General features: G+C 38.8%; 1 protein-coding gene across 3 annotated transcripts in view; it reads left to right on the top strand.

Moving 5' to 3' along the window:
• The window catches only part of ZNF112 (zinc finger protein 112), a 30,655-nt gene extending 16,866 nt beyond the window's left edge, over window positions 1–13,789 (top strand). For all 3 annotated transcript variants that reach the window (XM_524295.7, XM_016936141.4, XM_054674113.2), the window contains 2 exons: window positions 3,310–3,405; window positions 10,408–13,789. In XM_524295.7, coding sequence (XP_524295.3) covers window positions 3,310–3,405; window positions 10,408–12,911 — 2,600 coding nt within the window. In that variant the 3' untranslated portion in view covers window positions 12,912–13,789. The remainder of the gene's footprint in view (window positions 1–3,309; window positions 3,406–10,407) is intronic.
• The last annotated feature ends 1,592 nt before the right edge of the window (window positions 13,790–15,381 follow it).

Here is a 15,381-nt window from a genome sequence, read left to right as displayed (position 1 = left end):
AGTGTATATACAGAGTTCAGGAGTCCCCAAGTTCACTCTCACCTCTGATACCAATTGCAAGATTAGGAGTCCCCAAGACCCAAGAGTACTGAGCCCCACACTCAGGCTCAATAATTCACTAGAAGGACTCACAGAACTCACTGAAAACAGTTGTCTTCACAGTTAATGATTCATTACAGGGAAAGGAATCAGATTAAAGTCAGCCTAGGGAAGAGGCCCAGGAGGCAGAGTCCAGGAGTGTTCCAGATGTCAGCTTCCACTTGTCATCTTCCGTGGAGTTGTGGACAGCACTGACTTCCCAGCAGTGAAGTGTGACAATACATAAGGAGCATTGCCAGCCAGAGAGGCTCATTTGAGCCTTGGTGTCCAGAGTTTTTACTGGAGCTTAGTTACCTAGATATGATTGACCACCTGGGTGGCTGCTCTTAGATTCCAGTTTCTCCAGAGGTTAAGCTAATACCACATGGCTCAAAGCCCCCACTATAAATCACATTGTTTAACTATCTGGTGTGTGGCCCAAGGCTTCTGGGTAAACAAAAGACACTCTAATCGGGCAGGATATTCCAGGGACTTAGCGATTACCTTCTCCAGAAGCCAAAGGCAAACTCCAGATCTCTCTTTAAACAAGACTAATTCTTTCCTTTACTGCACAGTCTGTTTTATAAAAAGAGGAATATTCTCTTACCTGTTCTCAGGACAGATATAATGTTTTTATCTTATCTATCATTTATGCTGTAATTTTATCCATAAAGCCAATTTTATATATATATTTTTTCTTTTGAGACAGAGTCTCTGTTGCCCAGGCTGGAGTGCAGTGGTGCAATCTCAGCTCACTGAATCCTCTGCCTCCCAGATTCAAGTGATTCTCGTGCCTCAGCCACCTGTAGCTGAGATTACAGGCAACTACCACCATGCCCAGCTAATTTTTATATTTTTATTAGAGATGAGGTTTCACCATGTTGGCCACGCTGGTCTCAAACTCCTGGCCTCAGGTGATCCACCTGCCTCAGCCTCCCAAAGTGCTGGGATTACAGGCATGAGTCACCGCGACCAGCCTAATTTTATTCTTTAAAGCATATTTTTCTCCCTCCGGAACAGGATCTAGAGTCTAGTATAGTTGTTCTGTCTCTTTAGGCTTCTTTAATTTAGAACATTTCCACAGCATTTCTTTTTCTTTTATGACAGTAACATTTTTGAAGAACGCTATCACCTCTTCCCTTATTTTTAATAGAACATTCCTAATGATTCCACAAAATTAGATTCAGATGATCCATGCAGCAGGAACACTATGTAGGTAGAGTGTGCGCTTTTGAGGGAATCACATCTGGAGGCACATGAAGTCATCTGTCCCTCAAAGGTGGTGTTAACTTTGATTACCCAGTCATGATGTTATGCAGTTTCCCCACTATATAATTACTGCTTTTTTCCCCATTTGTAATCATAGGGTAACACAAGTATTTTCCTGTAGACTAAGCACCTGCTGATGATCTTGCCTTATCTGGTCCTTACCATGACAGTTACAAAATGATGACTTTTCTAACTTTACCTCCTTCACATTTAGCAGTCAGCACCTGGCATAAACTTGCAGTCAACAAGAGCCCCCCACTTCTCAAGCATCAATTCAATGTTATTTGTAGGGATTTGTGAAATTTTTTAAAGGTTTATAGTTTATTACTGTAATTTTGTAGATATTAAAATTGTCCCAAGTTTGGCCTCTTTAAGCTGGCTCCTGTGACCTTGTAACATGTCCCCAATTTTTTTTTTGAGCACTTTCTTACTTTATTGGCAGAGCACAGTATTTTGTGCTCATCTTTACTTTGCCTTGGCTCTGGAATTATCCTTTTTTTTTTTTTTTTTTTACTGGGGAATGGTATTTAATGCCAAAGTCTGGATGCTAGGTATGGTCACTGTAGTATCTATGATCTATGTTTCTTTGTCTCAGGACATAGAGCTAGGGTGTGTAGGGTGTGTGTGTGTGTGTGTGTGTGTGTGTGTCTGTGTGTCTGTGTGTGTGTATGTGTATGTATATACACATAGAAATATGTATACATATGAATAGATGTTCAGTTTATTTCAAAAAAAATGTTCATTACAATTATACTGAAATGCCATTTCTCACCCATGAAATTGGCAAAAATTCAAAAACGTAACACTATACATTTTTTGGCAAAGCTGTGGGGAATGAAGAACATTCATGCATTGAAAGGAAGAATGCAAAATGATACAACCCTTAGGGAGGGGAAGTTGACAATATCTAACAAAGCTAGGTATTTACCCTTCCCCAGCAACCCATTTCTAGGGATTTTCCCTAAAAATAGCCATGTCCAAAAGAATATTAATAGTATACTACAATTCATGTAAGAAATAAGGTAAAATAAGTAAATAGACAGTGTGTGGGTACAGACATATATATATAATATATATTATTATATAAAATATATAAAATAATATGTATTATTATATATAAAATATATAAAATAATATATATTCTATATAAAATATATAAAATAATATATATTCTATATAAAATATATAAAATAATATATATTCTATATAAAATATATATTATATATAATATATATATAAAATATATAATATATATTTTATACATATACAAAATGTATATATATTTTATACATATACAAAATGTATATATATTTTATACATATACAAAATGTATATTATATATAATATATATATTATATATATAAAATATTATATATATTTTATATATATAATATATATATATTATATATATATATAAGCCATGTGGTATTAGCTTATAAAATATATATATATTTTATATATATACTTATTTTTATAAGAAGAAACACAAGAAGGAAGGTTTAATCAAAATAATGGCCAGGCATGGTGGCTCACACCTGTAATCTCAGCACTTTGGGAGGCCAAGGCAAGAGGATTGCTTGAACCCAGGAGTTCAAGACCAGCCTGGGCAATGCAGGGAGACCCTGTCTCTACAAAAAATTTAGCTGGGCGTAATGATGCACACCCATGGTCCCAGCTACTCTGGAGGCCCAGGTGGGAGGATTGCTTGAGCCCAGGAGGTTGAGGCTGCAGTTGTAGTGAGCCGTGATCATGCCACTGCATGCTGGCACAGGCAGAAAAGTGAGAGCCTATTTCAAAAAAAAAGAAAATCATGAAGTTAGTTTCTTATAGTGAGTGGAAGGTAACAGGGTAGAAGGGATGTGGGAGAGAGTCACACTTGTCTGTGTATACCTTTTTGTCTAGTTTTGACCAATTGAATGTCATCAAACTTAAAAACTTTTGCTCTCCTTTCCTTCTTTACAGCACATCAGCCCTTCAAGCCAGACCTAATATCGCAGCTGGAGAGAGAAGAAAAGCTTTTGATGGTGGAGACAGAAACCCCAAGAGATGGATGTTCAGGTGAGAACTGTGCTGCAGGAACACAGCAGCCAGGGAGCCCCTTCTAGAACATGAGTCAGAACACATCACTTCTCTGTTTAAGCTTTCCTGTGGCTCCCCATTTCACACATAGTAAGTTTAAAGTACTTAAAGTGGTCTATTAGGTCCTAAGGTATCTGTCCCCTCAACCTCTTCTCACTTTCCATATTCACCTACCATTGTTTGTTTTTGCTCATTCAGTCTGTTTCAGAGGCACTGCCCCACGATTGCCCCCTCAGACCTCTCAATTATGCTTCTGTGTCAATTTCCTTGATTTGCTTTTCTCTCTGAATGAATTGGGTAATAGATGCATGATCTTTGCTCTCTTCAGTTCACCCTGAGGCAGCTAATAGGTGTAGAATAAATCTGTGTAATTGAAGGGTATTCTAGAATACTGTTTCTCATCTGATGGATGCCTGTTTTAACTGCTTAGCTGTCCTTGGGTATTCATAGATGGGTAGCCATTAATCCTAAAAGATAAGAATAGCCAATCAGCTAAAGTAAGTATCAAAAATGACCAATGCCAACATTATAACTGGTCTTCCTCATGCAGCGTTTTCAAGTGAGACACCCTTGTATTCATATGTCCAGCTTCTTATCCTCCCATTCTGTCCCATACTCTTGCACCCAAACAATCTCTTGACATAGCCACAGTCTTAAAGTAGAATTTTCAAGTTGGACATTTATGTGAATCCTAACATTTTGATAGTTTCTTGAGTCCTCAAGACTGACATCAAAAGCCACTGTCGCAACTGTGTAGCTAAGGATGCTGCTGGATAAGAAGAAAGAGTCAACAGAAAACTCAAAACAAATTAACTCACTTCCATAATGGTTTGTTTCCATCTTGGTTAAGATTCAGGGTCCTACATGGTACCCTTGAGAGTAGGAGTTAAACTTTTTCTCTAAAGGTCCCAGTAGTAAATACCTTAGATTTTCCTGGCCACATGTGCTCTTTGTCACAGTCTTTGTTTTTCTTACACCACTTTAAAAATGTAGGAAGCGTTCTTGGCTCCTGGGTTGTACAAAAACAGGCCGAGGCCATGCTGTGCCAGTCTACCTTCCTGATACTGTCAGCTGGAACATAATGTCACCTTTTAAAATACCTTAATTTTTTTAGCTATACTAACATGATCATATACCTCATATTAATGTAAAAATTTGTTATGTACATTCTTATTTTTAATATATTAATTTTTCTTCTTTGCTGTTACCTTGGGGAAATCCCTCCCAGTCTAAGATTATAACACTTGTTTTTGTAATGGATGCATAATATTCTAATAAACAAACTAGTTACTTCCAAGATACAATGGGGGTACAGCCTTTGGGTAAATGCCCCCATTCTGAAAGGGAGAAATCAGGCAAAACAAAGGGGCTACAGGCCCCATGCCAGTCTGAAACCCAGCAGGGCAGTCATTAAATCTCAAAGTTCGAAAATAATCTCCTTTGACTCCATGTCTCACATCCAGGCCATGCTGATGCAAGGGATGAGCTCCCAAGGCCTTGGGCATCTCTGCCTCTGTGGCTCTGCAGGGTATAGCCCACTTGGCTATTTTCATGAGCTGGCGTTGAGTGCCTGCATCTTTTCCAGGCACATGGTGCAAGCTGTTGGTGGGTCTGGGGTCTGGAGGACGGTGGCCCTCTTCTCACAGCTCCACTAGGCAATGCCTCAGTGGGGACTCTAGGGGCTCCAACCCCACATTTCCCTTCTCCTTTGACCTAGTAGAGGTTCTCCATGAGGGCTCCACCCCTGCAGCAGACTTCTGCCTGGACATCCAGGTGTTTCTATAAATCCTCTGAAATCTGGGCAGAGGTTCCCAAGCCTCAGCTCTTGCCCTCTGCACACCCACAGGCCCAACAGCACATGGAAGCTGCCAAGGCTTGGGGTTTGCACCCTCTGAAGCAATGGCCTGAGCTAAACCTTGGCCCCTTTTAGCCATGGCTGGAACTGGAGCAGCTACAATGCAGGGTGCCGTGTCCTTCAGCTGTAGAAAACAGCAGGGCCCTGGGCCTGAGCCACAGAACTATTTTTCCCTCCTAGGACTTCAGGCCTGTGGTAGGAGGGACTGCCATGACTGGCTCTGAAATGCCCTGGAGGCATTCTCCCCGTCGTCTTGGCTATTAACATTCAGCTCCTCTTTACTTAGGCAAATTTCTGCAGCCTTGAATTTCTCCCCAGAAAATTGGTTTTTCTTTTCTACCACATGATCAGGCTGCAAATTTTTCAAATTTTTATGCTCTGCTTCTTTTTTAAATATAAGTTCTAGTTTCAGATAATCTCTTTGCCCATAAATATGAGCATATGCTGTTAGAAGCAGCCAGACCACCCGGGCGCGGTGGCTCACGCCTGTAATCCCAGCACTTTGGGAGGCCGAGATGGGCGGATCACGAGGTCAGGAGATCGAGACCATCCTGGATAACACAGTGAAACCCCGTCTCTACTAAAAATACAAAAAAATTAGCCAGGCGTAGTGGCGGGCGCCTGTAGTCCCAGCTACTCGGGAGGCTGAGGCAGAAGAATGGCGTGAACCCGGGAGGCGGAGCTTGCAGTGAGCCGAGATGACGCCACTGCACTCCAGCCTGGGCGACAGAGTGAGACTCCATCTCAAAAAAAAAAAAAAAAGAAGCAGCCAGACCACATCTTGAATGCTTTGCTGCTTAGAAATTTATTCCACCAGATAACCTAAATCATCCCTATCAAGTTCAAAGTTCCACAGATCTTTGGAGCAGAGGCATAATGCTGCCAGTCTCTTTGCTAAAGCATAGCACCAATGTTGGGAAAATGTATAAATGCATTTACAAACCTAAATATATCTAAATATATCACCAATTCCAGTCCCCAATAACTTCCTCATCTCCATCTGAGACCACCTCAGCCTGGACTTCACTGTCCATATCACTATCCGTATTTTGTTCAAAACCATGTAACAATTCTCTAGGAGGTTCCAAACTTTCCCTCATCTTCCTATCTTCTTCTGAACCCTCCAAATTATTACAACCTCTGCCCATTACCTGTTTCCAAAGTCACTTCCACATTTTGAGGTATCTTTATAGCAATGCCCCACTTTTCTGGTACCAATTTTCTTTATTCATCCATTCTCCCATTGCTGTAAAGAACTACCTGAGACTGGGTAATTTATAAAGAAAAGAGGTTTAATTGACTCACGGTTCCATAGGCTATACAGGAAGCATGGCTTGGGAGGCCTCAGGAAACTTATAATTATGGTGGACGGTGAAGGGGAAGGAGGCATGTTTTACATGGCAGAGAAAGAGGAAGGGAAAGAGGGCAGGAAGTGCTACACGCTTTCAAACAACCAGATCTCTTGAGAACTCTATCACGAGACAGCACTTGGGGCATGGTGCTAAACCATTAGAAAGCACCCCCATGATCCAATCACCTCCCACCAGGCCTCAACTCCAACATTGGGAATTACAATTCAACATGAGATTTGGGTGGGGACACAGAGCGAAACCATATCAGTGGTTAAGAAAGGAGTCAGCACAGCAGCTTAAATATTTGTGATCAAAACATTGTCACCACTATACCTTGTATTGTCTCTATCTAAAAGCAAAGTTAGAATGGAAGGTGATCTCAGCCTGGGTTACCTGAGCTGATGTTCTCACTTAGCTTTTATTAAAGAAGAAGAAGAAGAAGACATAAAGATTTTTTTTCTCTGAGTTCATTATAGCTAACTATTAAATTCAAAGGAATTACTTGTCTTTATGACAAATATAGCACCTTTGTTATTGAATTGATCAATTTGGGTTGCTTGAATCATTGACTTTCTCAATGTTCAACCTCTAAGTGCTAAAGCAGGATTGCTATGAAGCTGTAATAAATTCTCAACCTTCTTACCTCAAGTGATGTCTTTGGCATCTTTTGTCATGCTTATTTTCTCCATCAAATAAAGTTCATTTATAAACTTAACACAATTTCATATTACCATTCTACCATTGATATTGAAATAGAACTTAAATGTTGAGTTATTTAAATAAAGTAACAAGGTGTTTCGTTCTATACCATTGACTAAAGGAAATTAATGTTGTTACATGTGTGGTCTTTTTTAGAAGAGTGTGAAACAAAGTGAAATGACCTTTTATTTTTTTTCTTCCTCTATGTCCTTAACATTGCAAAACCCACTGCTCAGAGAGAAACTTTAATCTCATATATTTGAGAGATTTTTATATCATGAATTATGTACTAATTTGCATTGAAACAGTTGCTTTGTAAGAAATTGGGTTTTGACTAACAAGCTGCTTTCATGTTCTCAAGCCACTATATCAGTCCCAAAAGACAGGACATATTAAACTGTATCTTTATGGATGTATATTGAGTGTTTTTTATAATAGTAAAACAAAACTACAAGGATTATGATTAACCCTAGCTGGAAGCTCAAACTTCTCACATATAAGCTATATACTTTATCTGATATGCCTCCTATAATATATCCCTTCATTTCATCATTATATGATAAAATATCATTATAATAACTGAAAGCTTCACTTTTGAGAAGGCAAAGACATCAGTAAATGTGCTTTTAAAGTACCAAGATGCATACCTACTGATATACCTTGAAGTGTTATCCCACAATCAGTGTGCTGCCCCAGAGCCTAGTGATATAGATTCATCAGTGTGGCCTTTTCTTTTTTCCTTTTTTAAAAGTTGGGATAGGGTAGGGCTTACGGGTAAGATTTTGTTCAAGAAAAATTACACCATTTTGGGTTTTTTTGAGACAGAGTCTTGCCATGCTGCCCAGGCTGGAGTTGCAGTGGCTGTTCACAGGTGTGATTATATTAATAGGTCACTGCATCCTCAGATGCCTGGGCTCAAGCATTTCTCCTGCCTCAGCTTTCTGAGTAGCTGGGTCTACAGGATTGTGTCACCATGCCTGGCTCACAGTTATACCATTTAAAAAGTTACTTTAAAAATGAGAAAGACTCAATCCACAGGCCCCGCCTATGGGTCTTTTTGATCTTACATTTTTATTTCATCCACAGTAGATTCTTGTGACCTTTGCTTTTCTCATCAGCAGTATCACTCTGAATTGTCGCCCTACGTCTCCTATAGCCTTTCAGCTTTCCAGCAAAGTTGCCACCATCACCAGTTCCTTTCCCATTTAAAAAGCTACATTACATGCTCTTTTAGTTCTATGAGTGAGAGCAACTCAAACTATGATTTATTCATCAATGTTTATTGAGCAACTACTGTTCACTTGGCAGTGAAAGGAATGCAGTGCACAAAACAGTGTTTGTTTTCATGGATAATACATTCCAGTGTGGAGAGGCAGACAAACACAAAGAAATAAGGCAGAATTATGTTTGAGGGTAATATTCATGAAAAAACATCCCTTTTACTGCTTTTCTTCTGGATATTATAGAGACTTAATCTACTTCTAAGTGTTAGAAGAATGCATGTTGTTAATTCAACACTGTTTAACCAGTTGTCCTTAGGGAGGATATTTGTCACTAGTATATGAAGATCTGCTGTCTGCTTATAATCTGAGCTTTAATAACTAGGTAACTATTTCTACCCAAATATCCTGTCTTCAACCCTTTCTGGTGCCTCAAATTTCCTAAACATTAACATAATTTTCCAGTAAAATGGCACAAGCAAAAGTCAGTATTCATTGAGTTCTGTTCATGGCTAATGAGCACCTCAGAGGACACCTACAGGTGCCATAATTTTTTTCTGATTTCTTTAGTTGAATTCTGTCACAGTCTTTCACATTTTGACCTACACCATGGCCGTTGATAATTGTGAAATATCTTTTGAAAAGAGTTAAAATCTGTAATGGCCTACAGGGACTTAGAAGAGCTTATTATTCTCTAAGCCCTCTTAGCGCAGCTGGCAGTGCGTTAGTCTCATAATCTGAAGAAGAGCTTATTATTCTCATGAGGATAAATAGCTCATTAGTGACAGGATATGTGATGCCTCAAACATAAAGAAAAGTATGTGTTTACCTTCTTCAGCATATCATTTAACGCACACAGTACCCTTACAAATGAACAACATTATCATGTTTATGTGCCAGACAAAAAAGAAAAACTTATTAGGACAAAAGGCATTTGTCCATTTTCAACTATATTTTTTCAGATTTAAGAACATCCTCTTTTCCCCTTCAGATCTCCTGGAAACCCATGATTAATCCATGATAACATGTTTATAGTTGTGTTGTTTTGTTTCATTTGAGACAGGATCTCATTCTGTTGCTTAGGCTGGAGTGCAGTGGCATGATCTTAGCTCACTGCAACCTCTGCCTCATGGGTTCAAGTTATTCTCCTGCCTCAGCCTCCTCAGTAACTGGGACTACAGGTGTGCAACACCACGCCTGGCTAATTTTTGTACTTTTAGTAGAGATGGGGTTTCACCATGTTGGCCAGGCTGGTCTCAAACTCCTGACTTCAGGTGATCCACCCGAGTTGGCCTCCCAAAGTGCTAGGGTTACAGGCATGAGCCACCATGCCCAGCCATGTTTATGGTTTTACTAAGCCTTTTGAACACAACCATCATGTTTGATGTCCAGGTCGTGCTGCAAAGTCCTGATTTTGAGGCATCAGATATCCTGAATTATGTAGATGCTATTTGTATGTAGGTTAAATATCCCTTCTCCAAAATGCTTGGGACCAGAAGTGTTTTGTATTTCAAATATTTTCAGATTTTAGAGTATTTGCATTATACTTACCAGTTGAGCATCCCTAATCAGAAATCTGAAATGCTCCAATGAGTATTTCCTTTGAACATCATGTAGAACATTAAAAAAGTTTTGGATTTTGGAGCATTTCACATTTCAGATTTTTGGATTGAGAATACTCAACCTGTAACTGGTATAGCCAAAGAAGAGATATTTTCTAAGTATTCTTAGAAATAGTGGCATGACTTTTCCTCTGGTTCATTCAAGTTTCATGTTATGACCTAAGGGTAGAATCTTCAAATCTCTTGAATAAAGCATTCACTCGTGCACATCTGAATTCTCTTTATCCTTATAGGAAGGAAGAATCAACAAAAGATGGAGAGTATTCAGGAAGTAACAGTAAGCTACCTTTCCCCCAAAGAGCTTTCCTCCCGTCAGACCTGGCAACAAAGTGCAGGTGGGTTAATCAGGTGTCAAGATTTCCTGAAAGTTTTTCAAGGGAAGAATTCTCAGTTGCAAGAACAAGGTAATTCCCTCGGCCAGGTTTGGGCAGGAATACCAGTTCAGATTTCTGAAGATGAGAACTATATATTGACTCATATAGGGAATGGCTCCAATTATATAAAAAGTCAAGCGTATCCATCTTGGAGGGCACATCATTCTTGGAGGAAAATGTATCTGAAAGAGTCACATAATTATCAGTGTAGATGTCAGCAAATTTCCATGAAAAATAATTTCTGTAAGTGTGACAGTGTCAGTTGGCTCTCACATCACAATGATAAACTGGAAGTACACAGAAAAGAAAACTACAGCTGCCATGACTGTGGAGAAGATATCATGAAGGTATCATTACTTAATCAGGAGTCAATTCAAACAGAGGAGAAGCCCTATCCATGTACTGGGTATAGAAAAGCCTTCAGTAATGACTCCAGCTCTGAAGTTCATCAGCAGTTCCACTTGGAAGGGAAGCCCTATACATACAGTTCATGTGGAAAGGGCTGTAGTTATAGTTCACTTCTTCATATTCATCAAAATATTGAGGGAGAAGATGATATTGAGAATTCACATCTGAAATCCTATCAGAGAGTGCATACAGAGGAGAAACCATGCAAATGTGGTGAATATGGTGAGAACTTCAATCACTGGTCCCCTCTTAACACTTATGAACTTAACCACACAGGTGAGATGTCCTATAGGCGCAACATTTATGAGAAAGCCTTCAGTCATAGCTTAGACCTTAATAGTATTTTTAGGGTCCATACTAGGGATGAACCCCATGAATATGAGGAAAATGAGAATGTCTTTAATCAGAGTTCATGTCTTCAAGTCCATCAAAAAATCCACACTGAAGAGAAACTATACACAGATATAGAGTATGGAAAGAGTTTCATTTGTAGTTCAAATCTTGACATTCAGCATAGGGTTCATATGGAAGAGAATTCATATAATTCTGAGGAGTGTGGTAATGGCTTCAGTCTGGCCTCACATTTTCAAGACCTTCAGATAATCCACACTAAGGAACAACCATATAAACGCTATATGTGTAGTAACAGCTTCAGCCATAATTTATATCTTCAAGGTCATCCAAAAATTCACATTGGAGAGAAACCGCGTAAGGAGTGTGGGAATGGCTTCAACTGGAGCTCAAAACTTAAAGATCATCAGAGAGTCCACACTGGACAGAAGCCATACAAATGCAATATATGTGGCAAAGGTTTCAATCATAGATCAGTTCTGAATGTTCATCAGAGAGTCCACACAGGAGAGAAACCTTATAAATGTGAGGAATGTGATAAGGGATTCAGTCGGAGTTCATATCTTCAAGCCCATCAGAGAGTCCACACTGGAGAAAAACCTTATAAATGTGAGGAATGTGGGAAGGGGTTCAGTCGAAATTCATACCTTCAAGGCCATCAGAGAGTTCACACTGGAGAAAAACCATACAAGTGTGAGGAGTGTGGGAAGGGCTTCAGTCGGAGTTCACACCTTCAAGGCCATCAGAGGGTCCACACTGGAGAAAAACCATTCAAATGTGAGGAGTGTGGGAAGGGGTTCAGTTGGAGCTTTAATCTTCAAATTCATCAGAGGGTTCACACAGGAGAAAAACCCTATAAATGTGAAGAATGTGGTAAAGGCTTCAGTAAGGCCTCAACACTTTTGGCCCATCAGAGGGTCCACACGGGAGAGAAGCCATACCAATGTGATGAGTGTGGTAAGAGTTTCAGTCAGAGATCATACCTTCAGAGTCATCAGAGTGTCCATTCTGGAGAAAGACCATATATATGTGAGGTATGTGGAAAGGGCTTCAGTCAGAGAGCATATCTTCAAGGTCATCAGAGAGTCCACACTAGAGTGAAACCGTATAAGTGTGAGATGTGTGGGAAGGGCTTTAGTCAGAGTTCGCGCCTTGAAGCACACCGGAGGGTTCACACAGGAGGGAAACCATACAAATGTGAGGTGTGTACAAAGGGTTTCAGTGAGAGTTCACGCCTTCAAGCACACCAAAGGGTTCATGCGGAAGGGAGACCCTATAAATGTGAACAGTGTGGTAAGGGTTTCAGTGGGTATTCAAGTCTTCAAGCCCATCACAGGGTCCACACAGGAGAGAAACCGTACAAATGTGAGGTATGTGGAAAGGGCTTCAGTCAGAGATCAAATCTTCAGGCTCACCAGAGAGTCCACACAGGAGAGAAACCATACAAATGTGATGCATGTGGTAAGGGTTTCCGTTGGAGCTCAGGTCTTCTCATTCATCAAAGAGTGCATAGTAGTGATAAATTCTATAAAAGCGAAGACTATGGTAAGGACTACCCTTCATCAGAGAATCTACACAGAAATGAAGATTCTGTTTTGTTTTGAAGTCTTCAAATGGGAGCTGAAATTTTCCAGTCACTAGAGTTCTTTCAGTAGAAAAAGAATTTTTAAAAATTAAAATGTAATGTTTCTGCCCAACTCCAACATTCATAATGGCCAGGAGACCACACAACAGAGACATTTAATGAGAGGGGTTTCACGAGGGATTTTGTTAGAACTTTAACATCAGTCATTGCACAGGAGCTAAGGCTTATAAAATATGAGTATGGTCAGGAATTTAATAAAAGTACAGTGATGAGCATGCCTAAATCCATGTTCTCTAGAATTTAAGCTTGGTAAGAGAAGGGACTTTGTTCATTGCTAGTCTGCAAAACTAGGACATTTCATAATGCAATGTAGGTGCTCAGTACTTTTTGCTAAATAACTAAAAGTATGTAAAGGTAAAAGGTTTGAAATTTTTAAGCGCATTTTTTAAAACTTAAAATGTATTTGGAGGAGAAATCCTGCAAGTAATCTTAATAAAATCATTTCAAGTAAATATTTGAAATGTAGAACAATAAGCATTATGATGATCTGAAATAACATTAATTTGGTTGTAACCCTATTAGGGTTAGTTCCCACCCTTTGTTCCATCTTGAGCAGAGATGTGCTGCATTTCTTAACGTTTGATCTCTATACATTATACCATCTGCTGAAGTTTAGCTTTGTGTCTGTGTATATGTACACATGTGTGCACTTTAAATATCAGTACAAACTGATAAACAATGTTTCTGGTTAATGTTGCAAAAATGGAACACTGTATTTTACATAATTGATTTTCTACTCCTGCCCTGTGAATTAAGGCAGAGTTTTACTGTAATATTTGCAAGTATCCATAATGGTTACTGATGACAAATACTTTTTAATAAATGTCAAAATCACAATACTTGGGTTTTTTTTATTCTCCATATTTCTCTAAAAGTCCATTTGATCTGACTGATTTCTAAATGTTGTAGCCTTTGTCCAATCCACACCTCCTTAAGCAGGGTCAAGTTTGAAAGATTTTAATTTTGTCAAGTTTTCCATTCCCATACTTCTCCCACTCACACACAAAAAAGGGGAAAATCTTGAATTTTTCTAAGCATATTTATCAATGTATTGACTAGTAGGATAGGGTTGCCATTTACTTGCTAGTATCTGTCTTCAAGAATGATGCATTTTGTTGGTGAAAGTGAAAAATACAAGCTTGTCGTTCTATATATATCAAAATACTTATCAAGCCCCCCATATATATCGGAATGTAAAATGTGCATACCGATCTGGAAATCATAGAACAGTAATTTATAATTAAGCAATTTTAGCAGTAAGGAAGGATTTTACAATGATAGTAATGTTTTAAGCTGGAAGTAAATGTCCATCAATATGAATTTGGGTAAGTTTCTGTATGTTCTATACTATGGATCTACAGAAAGTATGATTTAGCTCTAAAATGACAAGAATGGATCATGCATATTGTTTAGTAAAAACCTGGAATGTACGTTCATAATAGCCAGCTAATTTAAGCCTGTGTACATGTATGTTCAAATATATGCTTATAGATAATGTGTGAAAGATTACTCATTATTATATCTACAGTAGTTTTCTCTGGAAAGAAATTTTTGGCTTAGTTTTTTTGTGCTTTATTTAAAAATATTTATAATGGACATTTACCAATTACACCAAAGCAGTAAACAGCTATTGATATATTATCTCTTATACTTAAGAACTCATGATATGATTGCTTGATTTCACTGTATGACATTATGACCAACTACAGTAAAGAATAAACCCCCTGAAGTTAATTTTTAAAATTTCCTGGATTTTTGAGAATACAGATAAATTAGGTGTCCAGTAACTTTATATTTCTGTGAAATTTCCTTAGGTCTCAAAATCCATGTTGCCTAGGATGTCCTAGTGCAATCCAGTTTTATAAATTGATGCTCACGGCTTTTCCATCAGATTTCCCCTTGCTGGATGAATATGGTGACCAAAGCACTGGCATAACTTGGCTTTCGAGGTGCTGGTTCAAGTTGCACCGTATCATCAGAAATCCAGGGCTTCTAAAGCATGTCTTTGATATCATCACTTACAGGGGGGAGCTCATGGTGGTTTTATCAATTGGAATGCTTTTAGTTCTAAGTAACAGAAAATTTAGAGTTGCCTAAACCAAAACTGTTTCTTAGTTCATATAAATGAAAAGATACAGATGGTGTAAGACTAGGGTCTGGGTAAGGTAGGGGGATTTTATATTGCTTTCTTTTAATTCTCTCACCTCTCTTTTCTTGTGAATTCTTGTCTTCACATTGTTCACAATATAGCAGCATCACCTGCTTTCTTATTCACAGCCGAAGGAAGAGATATTCTGTACCATTTTAGTCCTGTGTGGTTCTGGCTCCCCAAAATGCATAGAATCTCTGACACTCCAATTCCCACTAACAACTGAGACTAACCAAGACAACAAAGGACACCGCTGGTCCCCTAGCCTATTCCTAGTGAG

The sequence above is a fragment of the Pan troglodytes genome, chromosome 20 (assembly GCF_028858775.2).
Source record: "Pan troglodytes isolate AG18354 chromosome 20, NHGRI_mPanTro3-v2.0_pri, whole genome shotgun sequence".
In the NCBI taxonomy this organism is placed as follows: Eukaryota; Metazoa; Chordata; class Mammalia; order Primates; family Hominidae; genus Pan; species Pan troglodytes.
This window is presented reverse-complemented; position numbering and strand designations above follow the sequence as displayed.